At 31.0% G+C, this 20,529-nt stretch overlaps 2 protein-coding genes across 2 annotated transcripts; both read left to right on the forward strand.

Annotated features, from left to right (window-relative positions):
- The first annotated feature begins 7,626 nt into the window (after window positions 1–7,626).
- Window positions 7,627–9,159, forward strand: LOC126709319 (protein LURP-one-related 4). Its single transcript, XM_050409518.1, has 3 exons — window positions 7,627–7,899; window positions 8,303–8,518; window positions 8,715–9,159. The coding sequence occupies exons 1-3, from the start codon at window positions 7,660–7,662 to the stop codon at window positions 8,847–8,849; spliced, it is 591 nt and encodes a 196-aa protein (XP_050265475.1). The 5' UTR covers window positions 7,627–7,659; the 3' UTR covers window positions 8,850–9,159.
- A 9,660-nt stretch (window positions 9,160–18,819) lies between these two features.
- Window positions 18,820–19,916, forward strand: LOC126708962 (protein LURP-one-related 4-like). The gene is made up of 3 exons (XM_050408997.1): window positions 18,820–19,108; window positions 19,213–19,428; window positions 19,549–19,916. Exons 1-3 carry the CDS (start codon window positions 18,881–18,883, stop codon window positions 19,681–19,683), a joined length of 579 nt encoding a protein of 192 aa, XP_050264954.1. The 5' UTR covers window positions 18,820–18,880; the 3' UTR covers window positions 19,684–19,916.
- Window positions 19,917–20,529: the final 613 nt, after the last annotated feature.

Here is a 20,529-nt window from a genome sequence, read left to right on the forward strand (position 1 = left end):
CAATGGTATTGGTATGGTTGTTGAGAAAAACCTTTGAAAAATCTTTTGCACCATTTTATAGACAAACTTCACCAAAATTCTTCCATATGGAACCGGAAAGAAACATCATGATGAGATTGAGGGGTATGATCATCTCCTTTTCGATCACCCTTTCTCATGGCTCAATTTATCCAGAAAAGCCAATATTCTTTGGATGAGAAGAGCATGGCAGAATACTCTGATACTATCTAATGGATTATTAAAAACCAAATAGGGAAAATTTTCAAATTGATAAAATGGAATGGATAATCTACGACATTAACATCAACTGTTTTAAAAAATCCTATTTTATCATTACAAAAAGTTACTTTATGTATTTAATATAACATTACATCATATGATGTGTGGGTTTCTGTTAGCTCAACTGGTAAAATCTCTAATGGTTAAATAAGAGATTTGTGATTCAATCCTCGTCTATACCAAAAACCGATTAAGAGTGGACGCCAAATATTAAAATTCTCTCTAAAAAAAAAAAAAAAAAAATCATACGATGTAATTTAACATCATACATCTCTGGCTTTTACATTAACACATCACCCATTAAAATAACCTAAAATAAAACACTATTTTTTTTTTTTAAGTAAAACCAAAAATAAAGAGAGAGAGAGAGAGAGAGAGGCGAGAGGTATAAATGAGAGAGAAAGAGAGATAATTAATAAAGAGGAGAGAGAAATTATTTTAAAATTTTAGCACATCTATTGGAGATTAAATTTGGGTGTTTGGTGTTCTAAATTCTAATTTAGCACATCTAATGCTATCTCTTTAAATGATTGAAATGAATATTTTTCAGTTAGTGTGTTTAGGAGTAGGGGTGTTCGCGGTGCGATGCAGTACGGTTTTGAGCCATTTTTAGTACCGCACTTTGCGGTGCGGTTTAGCTAAAATCATAATTGCATCGCACCTTATTTTTGCGGTCACATATGCGGTGCGGTGTGGTACGATTTAGAGTTTAATCAAAACCATAACTGCATTGCACCTCATTTTTGCAGTCACTTGTGCGATACTATGTATAAGATACGGTTTGAAGTCTATATATTTTTCAAATTTTGGGCTTTTCTTACTTAGTCCAAAACTAATTTTTCCCTTTTTTCGGACCAAGTTTTAAATTATTGAGCTAGTTTTTCTTTATTTTGGGTTGGCTTTTCTAGTCAACACTTGCTAGGGTTATTAAACATTTTTATTTTTGAAAATTAGGGTTATTAAACTATTAATAATATATTTAATATTAAAAATAAATAAATATATTAATATATAGAGAGGGTGTGGTTTGTGCAGTTTCTTATTATAAAACCGCAAACCGTATTGCACCATGCAATGTGGTGCGGTGCGGTGCACTATTACTTGTGGTGCAGTGCGGTTATGCCATTTTACGGGTGGTTTTGGTTTGGTTTTTGCGGTTTATGCGGTTTGGTGAACACCCTTATTTAAGAGTTTACAAAAGAGGAAAAAAAAAATAGACATTTGCTATCATAGCTATTATTTTATTTGTGCTTTAAAAAGAAAATCATGTAATTTTCCTAAATTAAAGACGAAAATGAATTGTTCATTCAACTTTTAGGAGAAATGCACATAGTCATAGTTGTCAAAATTGCAATCTGGATTGTAGGATCGCGCGATTTTACGGTTCAACCTCACCAAAATGTTTAGGATCGTAAAAATGGTGGGATCGTGTAGGATCATATGAAATCCTACCGATCCTACCAAAACATCAGTTTTTGGGATATATATATATATATTTTTTTTAAATGGGATAATTTTTTTATATGGAACTTTAAGGGTTTTTATTTTTCTATGTTGTGATGGTATGACTTTTTATTTATTTTTAAATATAATTATGTTAACCTAAACAAATGTTTTCTAGTTTCTATTTTCTAGTTCACTTATAATCAAATTGAAAGAATGCTTCATCATTTTTAAATGAGGAATTTATATTGGCTTTGCTACTTTTTAAGCTATAATGTTGTTAAATTTGTTTGATCAATATACTAATTTGTGTTCTAATATTACTAAAATGTTTTTCTTATAAATAATTTTATTAGTATGCTTGTATTATATATTGATTGATAGATTTTTTTGAGTATGCTTTATAATTGTTGGTATAACTTGAATAGTTGAATGTGAAGTTATACCTTGATTTCTTTTGCAGCTCTAATATACAAATATATAATGTCTACATAGATGATGAACTGGATGATGATGATGATTAAGATGACGGTTATAAGAATCCTAGAATGAGAATAATTAAATGTTCACTTCACCTTAATATTCATCTTGCTTTTGGATTTCATATTTTAGTTAGCTAGTTTCCATATGGTGACTTATTTTGGATTTTAAACTTGGAACTTGGAAAATATTTCCATATGTGTTGATAAATATTTTGGTATTTGGTTGCTAATTAAACATTTATTGAATTTTTTAGATACATTGGGTCAAAATTTAAATATATTTGTTTCGTTAGTATAGACGTAGCAATGTATGACATGCAAATTGCATCATATGATGCAAATCTTTCTTTTTTTATGGATAAAATCACAATTTACGTGATTATTCAATATACAAAGTCAGTATCAATGTGTTTTTTGCTTTAAATATGAAAATATGTAAGATTTTACGATTCACGATCTGATCCTACAATTCACGATTCCACCTTATCTTCCATGATCTTACGTAAGATCCCGATCCTTACACATAGTGCATTGAATGGAATGAATTCTCTCTCTTAATAATTCCATTCATTCCCACACAACTATTAAACAAGGATATGAGATATCTCTTAAAAATGCATTTCAATTTCCCCTTCCAAACTAATTTTTGGAAGGGATTTGACTCCAATTTTTTTTTGGAACCAATAAATCACTTAAATCTCCCAAGTCCCTCTTTTATATATATATATATATATATATATATATATACATAAATAAATAAATAAATAAATAACCCTCCCAAGTCTCAACTTTGGTGTGAGTGGGCACAACAATAAGGCTGAACTTGGCCCATTGTGGAGGAGCACTGAAGCTAAAATTAAAATTGGCCCACATTATGTCTAACAAAAGGTCATGAGCCCATGAAGCTGAGCCGCCCCAGGCAACCACCACAAAAATTCTTTGTGATCTGGGTTGGAAAGCTTCAGAATTGTGAAACTTTACAAGTTTTGGGCCTATAACCTATTTAACTTAGGGGGTGTTTCTTAGAGCATCCGTAGCAGCTGTTGTAAAAATTATGTTATTTTACCACATCAAAAGCCTACTTTATTATTTTACCACATCATTTTACAATATCTCATTTATCAGATGTTCTATATTTTTATCACTTCATTTAAATATTATTTCTTAATTCTTATTTTAAAACCTGGGACTGTAGCCACTGATGGGGATTGGGGACTGTAGCCACAGATGTCACAAAATTAAAAGCTTAGAACATGGGGACTGACCGACTGATAGAGAAAAAGGAATAAAAAAATAAAAAAATCATATGCCACAGATTTCCGTACCGTGCCAAATATATGATGACACTATAGCATGTTGTAAAAATTATGAGATTTAGAATATCTGATATTTGGTGTTTTTTGGTGTTTGGTGTGTTAAATGTGCCAAATATTTGGCATTTGGCACATTTAGCACATCTAGTGTGGGTGCTCTTAGCCCCAATATTTGGATGGAGGAGAGAAAACTTTTCGCTATTTTCTACCGCTTATTAAAGAGTTTAGCATAAGGCTCTTCAAAATTACATTGAGCCAAAATTTTAATCAAACTCATCCAAAGACCTCATGTATTAGGCTCAAATATATTGTCAAAAAATTTTAACTATTATGAATAGTGGGCTCAAAACACTGATTAACATTTTTCACTCAATACATAAGAAAGAATAAGGTTTTTTTTTTTTTTTTTTCATATTTAAATAGAATAATGGTAGAATATTGAGGCTAATGTAGTCGTTTGTGAATATATAGTAGAAAGTAACAAATGTGAGTTTTTTATTATAAAATTTGACTAAAAGTTCACTGAGCTTGATGTGAATATTAATATTCACATCAAGCTCAGTGCACTTTTACTATGTATCCAATCACAAGTTATGTAGGTACTCGGTAGTAATGATTTTTTATTTTTTATTTTTAATTTTGTATTTCTAAACTTTTAATGATTTGGATTTTGGCACCTGCGCCAATCCTCCTACCCTTAATGCCACCTCCCCTTGCCCTTCCCATAAATCCATATAGCCAATATTTTCTTAAAATGGTCACAACAGTAGGGCTTGGGAAGGGCACAAAAAAAAAAAAAAAAGGGGTCACAAACATATGATCATCGTTTTATTGGCTGAATACATGATTATCGATCTAAACGTAGAAATAAGCCAGCCCAACACAAACATAGATGTGTAATCATATATAAGGTCAATTTTTCTAAGGTGTTCTGGAGGGTCAATAAAAGTACGTGAGGTACTCAGGTACATGCCTATTTTCTGGGCTGACGGAAGAACTTTCAGCATCCAAAGCATGACCATGGACTTTTTAACCCAAATAGAAAAAATATCCCAATTTATAATGATTAGGAGGAGGCCGCCGACATTGACCCTTGTAAGATACTACTTATATTTCCGGTCAAAATGCCCCAGGAATTCCTCTAAAATTCAGATTTGTCTAAAATCTAAATATTTTCAAAAGAATCTACGTATAAAGTGTGAATTTAAGTAGAGTCGTAGAATTAAGGGAAATATTAATATATTACTCTTTTTTTCTGAAGTTTAGAAAGGATATTGTAACCGATCGACTGGACTAGTTAGCCCAAGTGGTAACTCTCTATACTCTAATGCTATGTTTGGAAGTTTGGAGGGAGAGGAGAGTAGGGGGAGTAGATGGAAGGGGAGTAGTGAGGAAGAGAGTAAAGGGAATGGTTATCCTTCACCTTGTTTGGATGTTTTTAAAATTAAGTAAGGGGAAGAGAAATAATTAGCCTTTTCATAATTTGTAATTTGCTAATATGGTAAAAGTAATTTTGGTAATTTATTTGGTCAAACATTTCTATGCTCTATTCTCCTTCCAAATCTCTCCAATTTAGGGGAATTAAAAATGAGGGGTTAGAAGTAGTTAGATCCCCTCTAAACCCCTCCAAATCCCTCCCCCTCCTCTCTTAAAAAACATCCAAATAAGGTAATTTAACTTACTCTCCCTCCATCCAAACAAACTATAAGTGCATAGGGGTTTAGGGAGAGTTGGGTTGAGAAGCTAGCAAGAACTACATTATCATAGTTTAATTGTAGTTGCACCGTAATTATAAAGGAAAGTACAATTTAGTTGAGGTGGTATATCCATGTGGCACCAACAAAATTCAATAAATTTCAAAAGTGTCGAGGTGGTAAGTTATGATTAGTGTGCAGTAAAAGTGATGTCAATAATAGTCCCATGTGAAAATGACATTTTAATAATTACAATTTACCATCTCAACAAATCGGGAAAAAAAATTTGTGAAATTTATTGCGTATGTGGCATCAATTGTTGGATAAAATTATTCTTACACTATCTTATTTACTTCTTCTTCTTGATGATTAGTTTTTGGGGTAGATTGGATTCAAAACCAAATTCTTTATTAGATGACCAAAAACTTTATAAATCCAAAATATAATTGTATCCATTACAATAAGGACAAATTTTGACTTCAAATATGTTTGAAGTCTTAGGTTTTAACCCATATATACTAGAAAGATAATGTGTCCTTATTATATGCAATACATATGACTCATTTAAAATAATTATATACAATTACTTTTTTTTTTTTTTGCTAGGTAATTATGAGGGATAGAATCCCCGAGCTCATGGATACACATGATACCGGGTACCACCAGACTACAAGGCCCGGTGGTATTATATACAATTACTTAAATGTGGTTAAATGATTTATGTGCATTACACATAATAAAGTCACATACTATTTTCTTTAAAAAAAGCTTACATAGTGCTTTGGGCACTCACAAAGGGAGTGAGCCCCACACATGGGACCAACCATGAGGCCCACCCTCTTTGTGAGAATTCAAAACACTCTTCTAAAAGTATATAAGTATTGCCCTTATTTTCTTAGTGTGTGTTGAAGTCTAAGACTCCAAACATATCAAGAGCTTTGCCCTTTAGTTTGTATATGTATAATAAATACCAATTAGGATCTAAGTACATATTAGCCGGTTTAGAGTCCTATAGGGACAATATTTTATTTTATTACTTGTACAAATACAGATGCAACATTGGCGATATATTCATGTTCGTGCTCATTATCCCAAAAAAAAAAAAAATTTTTGTGCCCATTTCTTTTTTTCCCTTCTTCTTTGAAGCTTTGCCATAAGTAGAGGCATAACTAGAAATTTTTGTTTGGAGGGGGCCAACTTATGATACTAATTTATTAGCTTATACAAACTTTCATAAATATGCACAAATACGTACATCTATACACACATATAATTTAGCATCCTTTATGATGAATTATTAAAGATTTCATTTTTAATATAAGTTACCAAATTTCTACCAAAGTGAGTAAAAATTTTTCAATTGAACTAATGAAGTATTTAAAGACATAAATGATCCAAAACTTTAATAGACACAAGAACTCATTTTACAATAAAAAATAAATGTGAAAAAAAAAAAAAAAAAAAAAAAACATTCTCTATAACTACTAGATCAATTGGAAAATTTTTCTAAAAGCATCATTGGATAAGCTCAAATATTGGGGGAGTCCCATTTTTGTAGGCTAATAATTAAAATATTAAATATTTATATATAGTATTAAAATTTTAAAAAAAATTTTCATACATGTAGCTCCACCCTGACTATGAGCATATAGACAAACAACTCATGCCTGCTGCCTCTATTCTGTATGACATCATCAATATTTTAAATTTTCCACACACAAAAAATCACATAATATATTGTTATTATTATTTTAAAATAAGTTGTTTTGAGATAAATACTGATTACGTAAATAATAAAGTCTAGCGACACAAAAAAAAAAATCAATATTGTTGAGGATTTGAAATAACATTTTGTAATTTTGCATGAAAGTAAAATTAGTGGTGAGTCAAGTATCGCTCTACTGATCATAACTTTATTAAATTGTAAAAAAAAAAAAAAAAAATGGTATCCCTAATATTAGCAGTGAAGACCATTAAAAAAAAATAAAAAATAAAAAATTTCTAGAGGCTGCTGTCCGGAGAATAAATTACACATTGTCCAAAGAAACATGCCTAACACATGCATGCATTTAGTAAACTATATAGAAACTCTTGTAGAGTTGACCCACTTCTTTGCATCACTTGTGCCACCTCATGGTTACCGAGAGACATACTATAGTTTTGCTGGAGGGCTTAACTAAATCAAGATCAAAGTGCTCCTCCACACACAGTAATGAGGTACCTATATAGCTAGGTCAAGGTGCAAATGAACCAATCACATAAAGGGAGAAAAAAAAAAAAAAAAATCCAGATGGTTTTAATGACTTATTATTAGACTTGCCTCCATGACTCTGACGTTACTGTATTTTATTAGTTTGGAAGTCAGCTAGCAAATATCTGGAAACTAAAATTATCTCTTCCAGAGTTCAGACATGATCTCATCTCAAAATTAAATCCCAAAAAACAAATATGTTCCTATTAATGGCTAGGATCTATCCTCATATTCTCACTGGTTCTCCCTACATGACTTCAGAAGGAGAAACATTTACTATATGGATGAAATCGCTTTTATACCATGCATATGGTTGCACTGTCTTTAATTCCAAGGGTGAGATTGTTTATCGCGTTGATAACTATGACAACAAGTGTAGCAACGAAGTTCATCTCATGGATCTACGGGGGAAAATCCTCTTTACTATACATCAAAAGGTAAGCATAATCAACTTCTTTCTTTTTTTGATGATTGGTAAGCATATAGAATTAACTTAAATAATGAGTATAATGATTTTTATTTAGTTTGTTTTTGTGCTAGGTTGGTAAGATTTGAATTGAGTGTTGAGACTGTATGCCCCTATAGCTAGCCAACTCCTTGAGTAATTAAGTTTTAGCTTCTGCTTCTTTTGGATTGGTTTGGTTTTGCTTTTATTTTTGTGTTTTTTAAAAATTTATTGGACTTTATATTAAGTGGGAGTTTTTGTTGTTGATTCTAATAGTTAGAACTTTGTGCACTAGCTAGGTACGGTTGTTTTTATTTTTATTTTTATTTTTATTATTATTATTTTTTAAGCTAGTATACTTAATAGTGCTTTTCAAATTTTGACAAATTTTGCAGAAATTACTAGCTTTTGGATGTTGGAATGGTTATAGATGGAGCGGTTCTAGCATAAACAAGGAGAAGCCGTGGTTTCAAGTCAAAAAGTATTGCAGAATGCTCATGAGAGATGTAGCTTGTCGAATTACTGTGGGGTATGATAAATATTGGATAGTTAGATTTGCTAACAAAGCAGCATTTAGAATAGTAGACGTCAATGGAGATGTTGTTGCCGAGGTGAGTATTTGATTTATTTGCTAAGTTATTTCTCTGTTCATGTGTTGGTGTATAAAATGAATTTTTATATTTTAAAACAATTAATAACCATCATGCTAATACACCGAGAAACTGCAATTACAAGCACACAGAGAGCTAAAAAACCCATACTTGCCGGGGATTCACTTTATATTTTGTTAATTTTGGTTTTGGGCAGGCAAAGCGAAAGTATTCATCTTCTGGAGTAGTGCTGGGAGAGGATGTGTTGGCTTTGGAGGTGGTGCCTCATATGGATCATTCACTTATCATGGCTTTCGTGGTAGTGTACGGATTAATTCGTCGTAGAATGTGAATAATCTCCATCATTGACTAGAGGTCGTCTGCAGCATGCAAGCTTAGGGCCTCTTTGACTTGGCTTTGATTTTTCTCTTTCCAGATATATACAAATTTTTGTCTTGTTGAGAAAAAGTAAGGGGCCGTAGAAAAACCCTATTTGGGTGTGTCTAAAAGAAAATTATCTAGTTTTAGCAGGTCTCTCACAGGCACATGATCCTCATAGGCATGTGATCAACATTCTTGTGACAAGCCCACTTCATAGAGCAGACACGAGATACTTTCTAGTGTTTGAGGAGCCTAAATATGAATTATAATTAGGACTTTCTCTCATGTGGATTCAGTTATAATTTAGCATCAAGCTTCAACTCTATTAAGATCCTCATAGGATCAACTAGTGAACGTCTTACAAACTATCTTCGTGCTTCCAATATTGGGTTGGTTTTCTTGATACATGTAATTAATGAAATTTTTGTAGTCAATATTGGGTTGTTTTTGAAAAGGTGATGCAAAGCTGAGAAGAACGTAGAAGGGTATTATCAATTTTTGAATTTTTTCCTGAGATATGTAGATTAGTTTATATAAAAGCTCCCAAAAAAGGGGCTTAAGTATTTAGCAGTCACATTTTCTGTAATACCTACAATTATAAATTGTACATTTGTACTCTCTATTATCATTCCAAAACTAAAAATGATGGTAGATAGAATGTCATTGCAAAAGAATAGTGACAATTTGGATTGAGTTATACCTCGCTTGTATCAATCCTAGCTACTTGGTTGTTCATGAATAGCTCTAAGTCGCAGCGTAAGACGTTCGTTTGATGCATGACCTAAGTTTTAGACCCAAGTTTATGTACGTGACAGCCACGCTTTATATAGAATATTATCGAACTAATTACAGCTAAATATATATATACTAGGGATTGGCAACCATGTTCTCAATTTAATGTGCGAGGGTTGGAGAAAAATCTTAAGCTTCAACCCTTATCAACCTGATCATCAATTATTTTCCGTATCTGTTCTGATATAGTTGTTAGTCAATTAGGATGAATTAGCTGATTAATTAACCCCTAGAACCAGACCACGGTGTGAGCTATAGCTATAAGCCCTGCTGCCATATTCTGATTTGCCTGAGCCTGAGCCTGAGCCTAATGCAAAAATTAACTCCCCCAGTACTCCTCGCCTTATGGAGGCCTATATGAGATTAAATTTGAAGGTCATCATGGATATAAGACAATGATATGACAGTTATAATACCCTTGCCGTAAATATGTAAGTAGCCAATGACCTTATGCCATTCTAAACTATATATAATGAAACACATGATTCAATTCTCATTTTTCTTTATGAAAAATTAGTGTCTTGATGGTTGCTTAATATTTTTTTTTTAAGATCTTTCTTATCTGATTCGCATAATTAATATAAGAAATCGGGAGTTTTATATTATTGTGCTACTCAATTATTCAAATATAGAGCGATTCATCTTCTGTCTAATTATTGCTTAATGTTTGATTAAACATTTTTTTGAAGGCAATAAACTGTATATATATTGCTTACTGATTGTTACATTTGTTGACAGACCAACGCCAGCCTTGTGTTACTATAATGATGTGTGTACGTAGTTTAGCAATCTTATAAAATTTTAGGGAGGTATTATTTTGACTTCCCTTGAGATTAATGAATTGAATTGTACTATATTTTCCTTTTTTTGATTTAAATTGTTGGAGATTTCACCAAATCAAAAAGTAATAATGAAAGAACAAAATGAATATATCAAGTAAATAGAAATTAGTGATTGACTTGGAGGCACAATTGAATGTTATCTTTAGACAATATTTGCCCCCATATGCAAGTTGCTAAAGGGTTTTTACAAACTTATCTATAAGATACAACCAAATTTGTTGGGTTCTACAAATAGCAATTTTGGAAAATACTCACAGGATTTTTTGTGTTTCTTTTAATTTACTATTTTTGGGGAATACCTAAAGGATTTCTTGTCTACAAGTGAACATTAACCTCTATTTATACCCATAGGTTTATAACCCTTCAAAAGGTATAGAGAGTTATGATGCCTCATAAAATCGTTCGCAAGGATTGAAACATTTTCAAACGTTCAAAATAGTTATCAGAAAATTCTGCAGAAATTCAGTTTTTCACAAGTCTCGTTCGACTGAAAAGAATCGAACATCAAACAAAGGCTCTTTTTGATCAATCGAACATGAACGAGCATCAATCAAGTCAGGTAGAAGCTATAGATCAATTTTCTTGATCAATTCGATCGATCGAGCAAAAGTTTTGACTGATCGAACATCCTGAAACTTGAATTTTCACAAAGAAAATCCACATCTCGAAATTTCATTTTATTCATTTTACAAATGAATACTCTCCAACCTTATATCATTATTACAACTTATTCTTGTATATACCTATATATACAACATAAACAACCTCCTTAAATTTAAGGATATCATACACACCCTTAAGGTAGTTACTTTTATGAAATAAATTAATAGAATCTCTTTTTTTATATAAGAAAGAGAAAGTGTCTTATAGAGAATACTCTTTGTGTTAACACCACCATTTGATAAGACCACCCATGAATTGATTAATTATTTTTAAAATAATTTGATAGTAGGAAAAATGAGGATTTGAACCTTGAATATCTACTTCATTAAAAATAATTAGGAGGCAGCCGTTAAGGGTTCATTTGGTTAGGGAGACGGAAAAGTGAGAGAATAGAAAATAGTGAGAGGATAGAAAGTGAGAGGATAGAAAATATTTAATTTTCCCTCATGTATATTTGGTTGGAGGGATGAAAAAAAATGGAAGAATGGAAAACTCTTTTGTTTGGTTGAGGAGAAAAGTGGAATGATAGAAAATGTAGTTTATGTAAATCCACTCTTATACCCTTATTACATAATATGTAAGAAATAATTTATATTATACTCATTAAATAATAAAAATATTACTTATTATTAATTAAAATAATATTTTAAAAAATTTACACATCATACATATTATATTATATTATTTTTACTTGTTATTATATTATATTATATTATATGTGTGTGAGTGTAAGAAAAAAAAGGAAGAAAAAAAAAAGTTGAACACATTATAAAGAGAGAAAAAGACAAAAAGGAAAAATAAAAAAAGGAAGATTTGACTAGAGAGAGTCGTGGAATACTGGAAAGTAGTGGAAAGGGAGAAAAAAAAAAAAAAAAGGATGCGTGATGGGAGCACTATGGCATAGTTGGTTGCTGTTTAAAAGAGGGGCAGAAGTGTAAAAGCATGGCTGAAGTAACATTTTTTAGAAATTAACTCAGTTTTTGGAGAGAACTTTTTGGTGGGTCCGAGGAGAAAACACTTGAGTCCTACCATTTATTTTCCTTCCTCCCCACCCAATCAAACATGCTTTAAAAAAGTTTTTTTTTTCCTATTTCTTTTCAAAGTTTTCCATCCACCCTATTTCACTTCCAAACAAACACACCTTAAGTTACAAAACTCTTAGTTACCCAATAAATTTAAAACATGCTTACTGTATTATTGTTATCACTAAATAATAAAATACCATTATACTCTCAAAAAAATTCAATAGCCCATCTCCCCCTTTTCTCTATCTCTTTCTTAGGTAGTGTTAACGGGCATCGTATGATGCCCATTAAGAAACAACTTTATGTCAGTAAAGTCAACTTTTTGTCAGATTTTTTAAACAATTTTATAGGGTGTAGAGTCAATAAAACCAACTTTTTGAGTTTCACTTGTCATTTTAGTATTATTTTTAGTTATTTCATCAATTTATATTAATTTTTTATTAGATGAATAATACAATAAATCATTCTTAAGAACACCTAACAATGTCCATTAACATTTCCCCTTTTTCTTTCTAAAATCAAATTTCTTCCCTTGTCACACACACACATTCTCTCTCCCCAGTCACTGGTGTCTTAAAATCAATCACCTCAATCGATGATGATATGACAACTTACCATTGCTCCTGTTGAAAAGCAACCCCTAAATCAGCCACCCCAATGATGTTCCTACAATTTCTCCACCCCAGCAATGCTTTGAATAGAAAGACTCAGGCTAACCAAATGTGTTTAATTCAATCTCTTCTCCTAAATGATAGAAATTCTTCAAGATCAGCTTCTTTTCTTTCTTATTATATAAGGATTTTAATTTTAATTTTAATTTTTTGAAGTAGGTGGAGCACCTGCTAAAATATAGGTTGAAGAATAAAATTCTTCATTTACTAGCTTAACATTATGGCCAAATAGTAATTTATCATGATATCACACCAGCACCATCTTTCTTTCTTTTTAACAATTAATCTATATTAGCTTAATTAGTCATCCTCAACTTCTATAAGTCACAATATGTTCATCTTCCAATGCGGAACACAACATCTTTACAAATATTGATATGATTTGTCATGATTTGAGCAATATCATTTTAACTTAGATTCGTCATTAACACCATTTTTATTAATTATGTACCAATCACAACAAATTATGTTAACAATGATAAAATATAAAAAATAATAAAAAGGTTGCAAAAAGTGTTGTTCCTAGCCTTATTGAATTAATAAGTGACTATTGTTAAGTCCACCTATAACCTATCTTGGAAAAAAAATAATTCTTCAAGTCATTTAGTTTAAAATGGAATAGAAACATGAGATTTCCCTTTCCTTGTATGGATAGTTGTGACAGAACAAACTATTAAATATTAGTATTGATGTATACCATATTGAATATGCTAGAGTAGATGCAGAAGAAAAAGTATAAAATAGGAACATAAGAACACAAGGGTTACATAATTCAGCCCTTGATGGCCTAAGTTCATGAAGCAAACCCTAAAAGGCGACATATTTATTGTATAAGAGTGTAGTACAGTGATTATGTTACAATAAATCATAACATGAGTATATATAGTAGGCTAAACCCTAGACTTCTAATACAAGAAGAAATATTTTTCTTGCACACAAAATAGGATAAGCTTGGGCCTATAATATGGACTATTATGTTTAATATATCTCTAACACAAACCAATACGAGCTAGTCTGATTTCACTTCATTTGGAGTGAAATTGATTATTTAGTTGAAACACAAAATTTTATCAACACTTACTTTTTTTTTTCTCTACTCTATTAATTACTAGCTACAATCATTTTTGTTTTGTTTTGTTGTAATTACTAGCTACAATAATGCAAATAGAGATATACTTCAAATTGAAACAACTTTTTAAGTTAGGAATTTTAGTAAACCAAATTAAAAATTTGGGACCTAATCTAAAACATAATATTAACTTTGGAAATTTTTATATGATTTCCATTTTTTCTCAAAAAAAAAAAAAAAATGAGAGAGAGAAAAAAGAAAAAGAAAACCTCTTTGTGGATGAGCTTCCTTTGGTTCGAGTCAATGAAAATATTATTTACATGTGGTTTCAATGAATGTCCTGAATCTCATACACATCACACATGCTGGCGGGCTAACTAGAAAATAGATACCCATTAATATTTATTGGCGCTGACAAAATCACTGTTAAAACGTTCTTATTGTTTGCCTCACTTACTCCCCCATGCATATCATCATCAGCTCAGTCATCTGTACTTATCTTAAACTGAAGAGAAGAGAGAAGAGATGCATTAGATTAGATGTGTTAAATTCGTCACCAAATTGTCGGATATGCATGTAACAATTTCTTATGGACTTTCCTGTCTCTATTCAGCTGGTCTCACTAGTACAAAAGAATATAAGAGGGGCACGCTTGGTTGCATTAATAACTCTATTTTGGCCTTGATCAAAAAAAAAAAAAAAAAAACTATTTTGGTTAGTGACCAACCCATGTCTCAATGAAAAAAAAAAAATTAACCTGAATTTCAAGAAAGTAGCCAATGTCTTAGGAATGTAATATTTTATGACAATGCAACTTGGCTTTGTTTTGTTAATTAGTTCAACCTAAACACAATGAAGAGATCTAGGTCAGTTGACTTGTTCATATACTTCTGGATCAACGAATCAAGTTGAACCTTACTCTAGTATATGGACTGCAGGGTTACTTTTAACTTTTAAGTGGAGAACACACACTCCTAGCAACTACCTCTTTCCAAACACTCCTTCCTAATTAAGCTCCTATATATATATATATATATATATATATAAACAAATTTCATCAAGTCATTTTTATTAATTCAAGATAAATAGTTTCTTCCAGTATGTCATGTGTAATTATCCTTTGAAATATAATAATCACAATTAATGTTCTTTAAAAATCTTTTTTTTTTTTTAGATACAAGATGATTTGAAACCTATAATTTGCCCATTGACAATTGTGCTTTACCATCAAGTCATGATAAAGATTTGACTTACTGAGCTTTTTTTTTTTTTTTTTTTTTTTTTTGAAAATACTAAATATTTTAACATACATACGGAGAGAGGGAGAAATGTCTTAAAGAAACTGATAGTGGTGCATATCCAAAAATAGTTTAACTCTTAGATACACAACACAAGCTTTAAATCTGTTAACTCACACTCATTTTCCAATGTGGGATTAATCCACTTTTTTTTTTTTTTTTTGGTGAGAATATTAAAGTATTTTAACACACACACAGAAAGATGGAAGAAAGTCTTAAAGAAACTGATAATAGTGTATATCTAAAAGGGCCTAATTAGAACCCTCATTCTTTCACCATTTTGAATCAAGTCTTTTTATTATATAAATTAAAGATGACACAATAGAGCATAATAATATATTTTTTTAAACCATAAATTATATAAAAATAAGCTAATTTTAGATAAATTAAATAATAAGTATTACTTTTATATGCCTTAACATGTATAATGTAATATGAGATAAATTTAATAATAACTTCTCTATTGTTTATGGATGACAAAGTGGGGCATGTCCCAAAATTTTAACCTTAAAATCATAATATCTAATAGAAAATTTAGACTCCGGCTGATTTATTTTAATTCAATTTAAGCCAACTTAATTAGATAATCAATTATGCTTGTTGAGTACCAATTCGGTTAAACATGCATACAACCATATCATAATGAGTAAGCAGTGAAATATAAAAGACACAAGTAATTTGGTTATGAAGAGGGAAAATCCACGAGAAAAGCCCTTTAGGTTTATCGATAACCATTCAAAAAAAAGACTCCACTATAGTAAAATGGAAGTACAACAATACAAAAATATATAGATCATAGAAATGTTACCTACAATATAGGACTTATTACATGACCACATACCACTTCAACTATGATTGAACTCTTCTACCACCATAGATCTTTTTATTGCATGAATATTGAATTCGTGACTAACACCATAGCAATAGCTTGATTGATGTAGTTGAGGCAGCAACTTTCACTTGAAACACCAATAAAATCTTCACGATTGGTGCCAAAAATTTTGCTTGGTATAGAAATCCTTGGCACGCACACAATCTCACATTTATGGTAGATTTCACTATGATTTTTTTTTTTTTTTTTTTTTTGAGAAATAATTACAACATGCTGTAAACCCCGTAACTCGAACTCTTTCCCCCCTAGACCCTAAGTACTTTGTGCATAAGGAGATGCCAATTCAGATACAAGGCCTTTGGCAATCTCACTATAAATTTAATTAAAGAAAAAAGTACCACATCATTGTACTTTGAAGGTATCTAATAATTACTCCATAAATAATTTAAATAAATGTTAGATAAATTTATATAATTTAGGGTAAAATACATGTTTGGTCCTTAACCTTTGGGTTGAATGTCAATTTGGTCCCTAACTTTTTAAATGTGTCTATTTGGTCCCTAATTTTTTGGTACTTTGTCAAAATAGTTCTTGTTATTAAGTGATGGATGAAAAATGATGACATGGCTAACGACTAAAATAAAATATAATTTTTATACAACTTAGGATGCCATGTGTACAAAGATTAAAAAAATATATATAAAAACAAAAAAGAAACTAAACCAACCAGGAAGAGAATAAAGAAGGATTGAAAAAATAAAAAATACAAATTTCTATACACATATTCAATGCTTTTAACAAAAAATATATAATTTCCATACACAGATCATCAAAATGAAAATTTTCTACCCAGGTCTAGCACTCAGACTTAGATGCACATAGTCTCCTCCTGGATCATCTTCGCCATCTATCAAATCATCGTCAACGGCCGCCCTCCTCTCTTGCAACCAAATTTATACCCAACCCAACAGTCCTTTGAAACTCATCAAATATGTAGTTTTGTTTAAGCAAGAGCCATTAGACAAAGAGTTCAAACTTCAGAATTAATTTCTCAAAAATAGTTGAACTCAACGTCATGGATGATGGAACTACTTGCTGAGGACTTACTTTTTGTGAGATATGTGAGAAAGGGTTCAAGTGAGATGCGAATCTAAAGCAAAATAGTTCGGGTGTAGTTTTTTCCTCCCTAGAAATCCCTTTGTTTTTTGTCTTTTGTTTGTTTTTTTTTGTTTTTTTTTTTCTTTAATTTGGAAATCGGAAAGAACTATAGTGGTTGATTGAAATAAATCTAACCAAATTCGATTTGTATTTTTAATTGAACTTTAAGTTTTTTATTTTTTATTTTTTACGCTATGTGGTAGTATACATGACATTTTAGGTGGCGTGAAAATAATTTTGTATTTTTACTGTTAGCTACGTTAAAATTTTTCATTCATTACTTAATGACAGAGACTATTTTGACACAGTATTAAAAAGTTAGAGACCAAATTGACACATTTAAAATGTTAGAAACTAAATTGATATTCAATATAAAAGTTAAGAACCAAATATGTAGTTTACCCTATAATTTATTATTATTATTTTTTTTTTTTTGAGAAAGTATTATTATTATTATTATTATTATTATTTATATCAAATGGGACCATTAAGCAGAAATTACTCCTAGTCTAAAATTTTCGGGAGAAGGGGAAGGAATTAAAAACCTAGAGGACCCCCCGCCCATGTTCAAAGCAATCATAGATGAGCACACGAGCAATGTATGCCCTTTTTCTGCATGACATCAACCATCTGTATTAATTTTATATATTAGCTACATATGGCTTATGTTTCTCCAAAAAAAAAAAAAAAAAAAAAAAAGCTTCATATGGCTTATGCATTTCTTCTGTGTCCTTCACCATTGCAAAGGCCTTTTAATCAAAAAACGTAAGCAAAAATATCATTATTAGGGAATATAATATATATATATATATATATATATATTTTTTTTTTTGGGTGATAGGGCTTATATGATTTATTTACGTTTATTATTTATGCTTTTAATATATTGCTTTTTTTTTTTTTTTTTTTTTTCTGGAAAAATGTAAAAGGTCCTGCTCTTTGTAAAATAAACTAAAATAGTAAATCTTCCTATAGGTCCTATACCAAAGAGACACGTCCAAAACGTGTTGTAATCACAGCAGACGAACTACTTAATTTCCATGGTTGACTCATCTAGCAACCAGTCACTTTATGCCACCTCAGATCGATCATTCCGAAACACTTTGTCTTAGTTATCATTTTGCTGGGAGGCCAAAAAAATTAAATACAATAAATAAATATAAGGACACCATAAATTATATATTTATCAGTTGTGGTTTTTTATTTATATTTTTTTTATGGGACTTAAATTGTGATTGGTATATAACAAAAATAATGTTAGTGACTATTATATATGGTGAGAGTAATTTGCTACCTTAATAAATTGTGAAATTTGTTTTATTAGTAGCATTTTTGAATTTTATAACAGCAGCAGTGCTTATCCATGTGTACAGAACAGTGATGATTAATACTCAAACAAAGCAAGGAGGAAGAGAAGGCCAAATAGATAACTAGACTAGAATAATAAAACACTTCCTACTTCCTATCTTTGTTTAAGTTAGTAAGTGCGACTCCACGATGGTCATGCACAAGCACACTATCAAATTTTAATAATATATACCTTATAGTCTCCAACCAAATATCAAATTATATAAATGAGCTATCACCCCAGGCTTTAGCACCAATATTCCAAATTTCCCAAAAATTTTCTTCCATCTCAGCTCAGGCTCTCAATGGCTAAAGTGTATCCTCAAGTACCCACTTGTTCTCCCCACATAACATCAGAAAGAGAAATATTTACAATATGGATGAAATCTCTTGTGTGTCATACAAATGGTTGCACTGTCTTCAATACAAATGGTGATATTGTTTATCGTGTTGAAAACTATGACAAGAAAGGTAGCCATGAAGTTCATCTCATGGATCTCAGAGGCAAAGTACTTTCAACCATTCGTGGAAAGGTATTATAATTAGGATTTCAATTCTTACTGGTTTTTGAACTCGGAAAATCTGATGACTTTAACTAAATTTTAATTGAGTTCTGTTGTTTTTAATTATTTTGCAGAAGTTAGTAGCTTTCAGAGGTTGGAATGGATATAGATGCAGTAGTTCTAATATAAAAGAAGAGAAGCTATGGTTTCAAGTTAAGAAATACTACAGAATGCTTATGGGAGACTTAGCTTGTAAAGTTACTGTGGGCTATGATAAGTACTGGATAGTTAGAATGACTGGCAAAGCAGCGTTTAGAGTAGTAAATATTAATGGAGATATAATTGCAGAGGTCAGTATCTTTCTTTGTTTTCATATAGGATTCTTTTCTTCCAAGTGTTGCAATAAAATGATAAATTGATAGATTAATGTTATGGGCAATGAAATTAAAGGTTGGTTTTGATTTGTGCAGGCAAAACCAAAGCAATCATCTGCAGGGGTACAGCTGGGAGATGATGTTCTAACTTTGTTGGTAGAGCCCCATACAGATCATTCCCTTATCATGGCTTTGGTGATTGTTTATGGACTGATTTGCCGTAAAATGTAAATAGTCTTCATAACTGCAACATTTTGAAGGCTATCTGTCCTTTCACTAGCTAGTGATTTAGTTCTTGTTAATTTTGTCCCTTTTCTCTTAGGTATCCTTTTAATTAAGGAAAGTTTTGATTCAAACGTGTGATAGAGAGAGAGTAAATGTATAAATGAGGATAGTATTGACCATATCTATCAATTTGTATGAATTCCTGCCATCTTTATCTGTTAGCATCTTTATCATGTACATTCATTTATATAAATACAATTAAAGGAAACTTGTCAATGGAGTGTGAGAGGGTTACTACAATTGCTTCCTTACCTTAAATGACAAAATCTTCTTAGTTTGGTTGATGTTTTTAACCCATACCCCTTACATACGATTCGTATAAAAAAATGTTCCAACCCCAAATCTGGCCTGTCTTTTTCTTGGACCAGGCAACACCAGCTTCTCATGAGCCTTTTCATTTCTTCCTTGTCAAATGAAATCTTACCATTAGTTGTTGGCCTCTCTTCATCTCAAGAAATATGGACTACTCTTGAAGTGTCACTTGCTTTGCTTCCAATATACCCGTATTTTCAAATTCATATGCGTTTCAATTACAAACTCTCAAACAGGGCAACCTTTTTGTCACTTAATTTCTACGCAAAGCAAAATCTCTTTTAAATGAGCTCCTAGCTACAAGCTGACCACTCTGCCCTTAAGACTTCAACATACGTATTTTCAAAAGTCTCAAATCTATGTTTCATGACTTGGTTACTATTTTGGCCACTCGCTCTACTCCAATCTTGTTTTCCAAGCTCTACAATTTTCTCCTTTTGTCATGAATTTACTAAAATAAAGAAATATAATTAATAGACA

Source organism: Quercus robur, chromosome 12 (assembly GCF_932294415.1).
Source record: "Quercus robur chromosome 12, dhQueRobu3.1, whole genome shotgun sequence".
Classification (NCBI taxonomy): Eukaryota; Viridiplantae; Streptophyta; class Magnoliopsida; order Fagales; family Fagaceae; genus Quercus; species Quercus robur.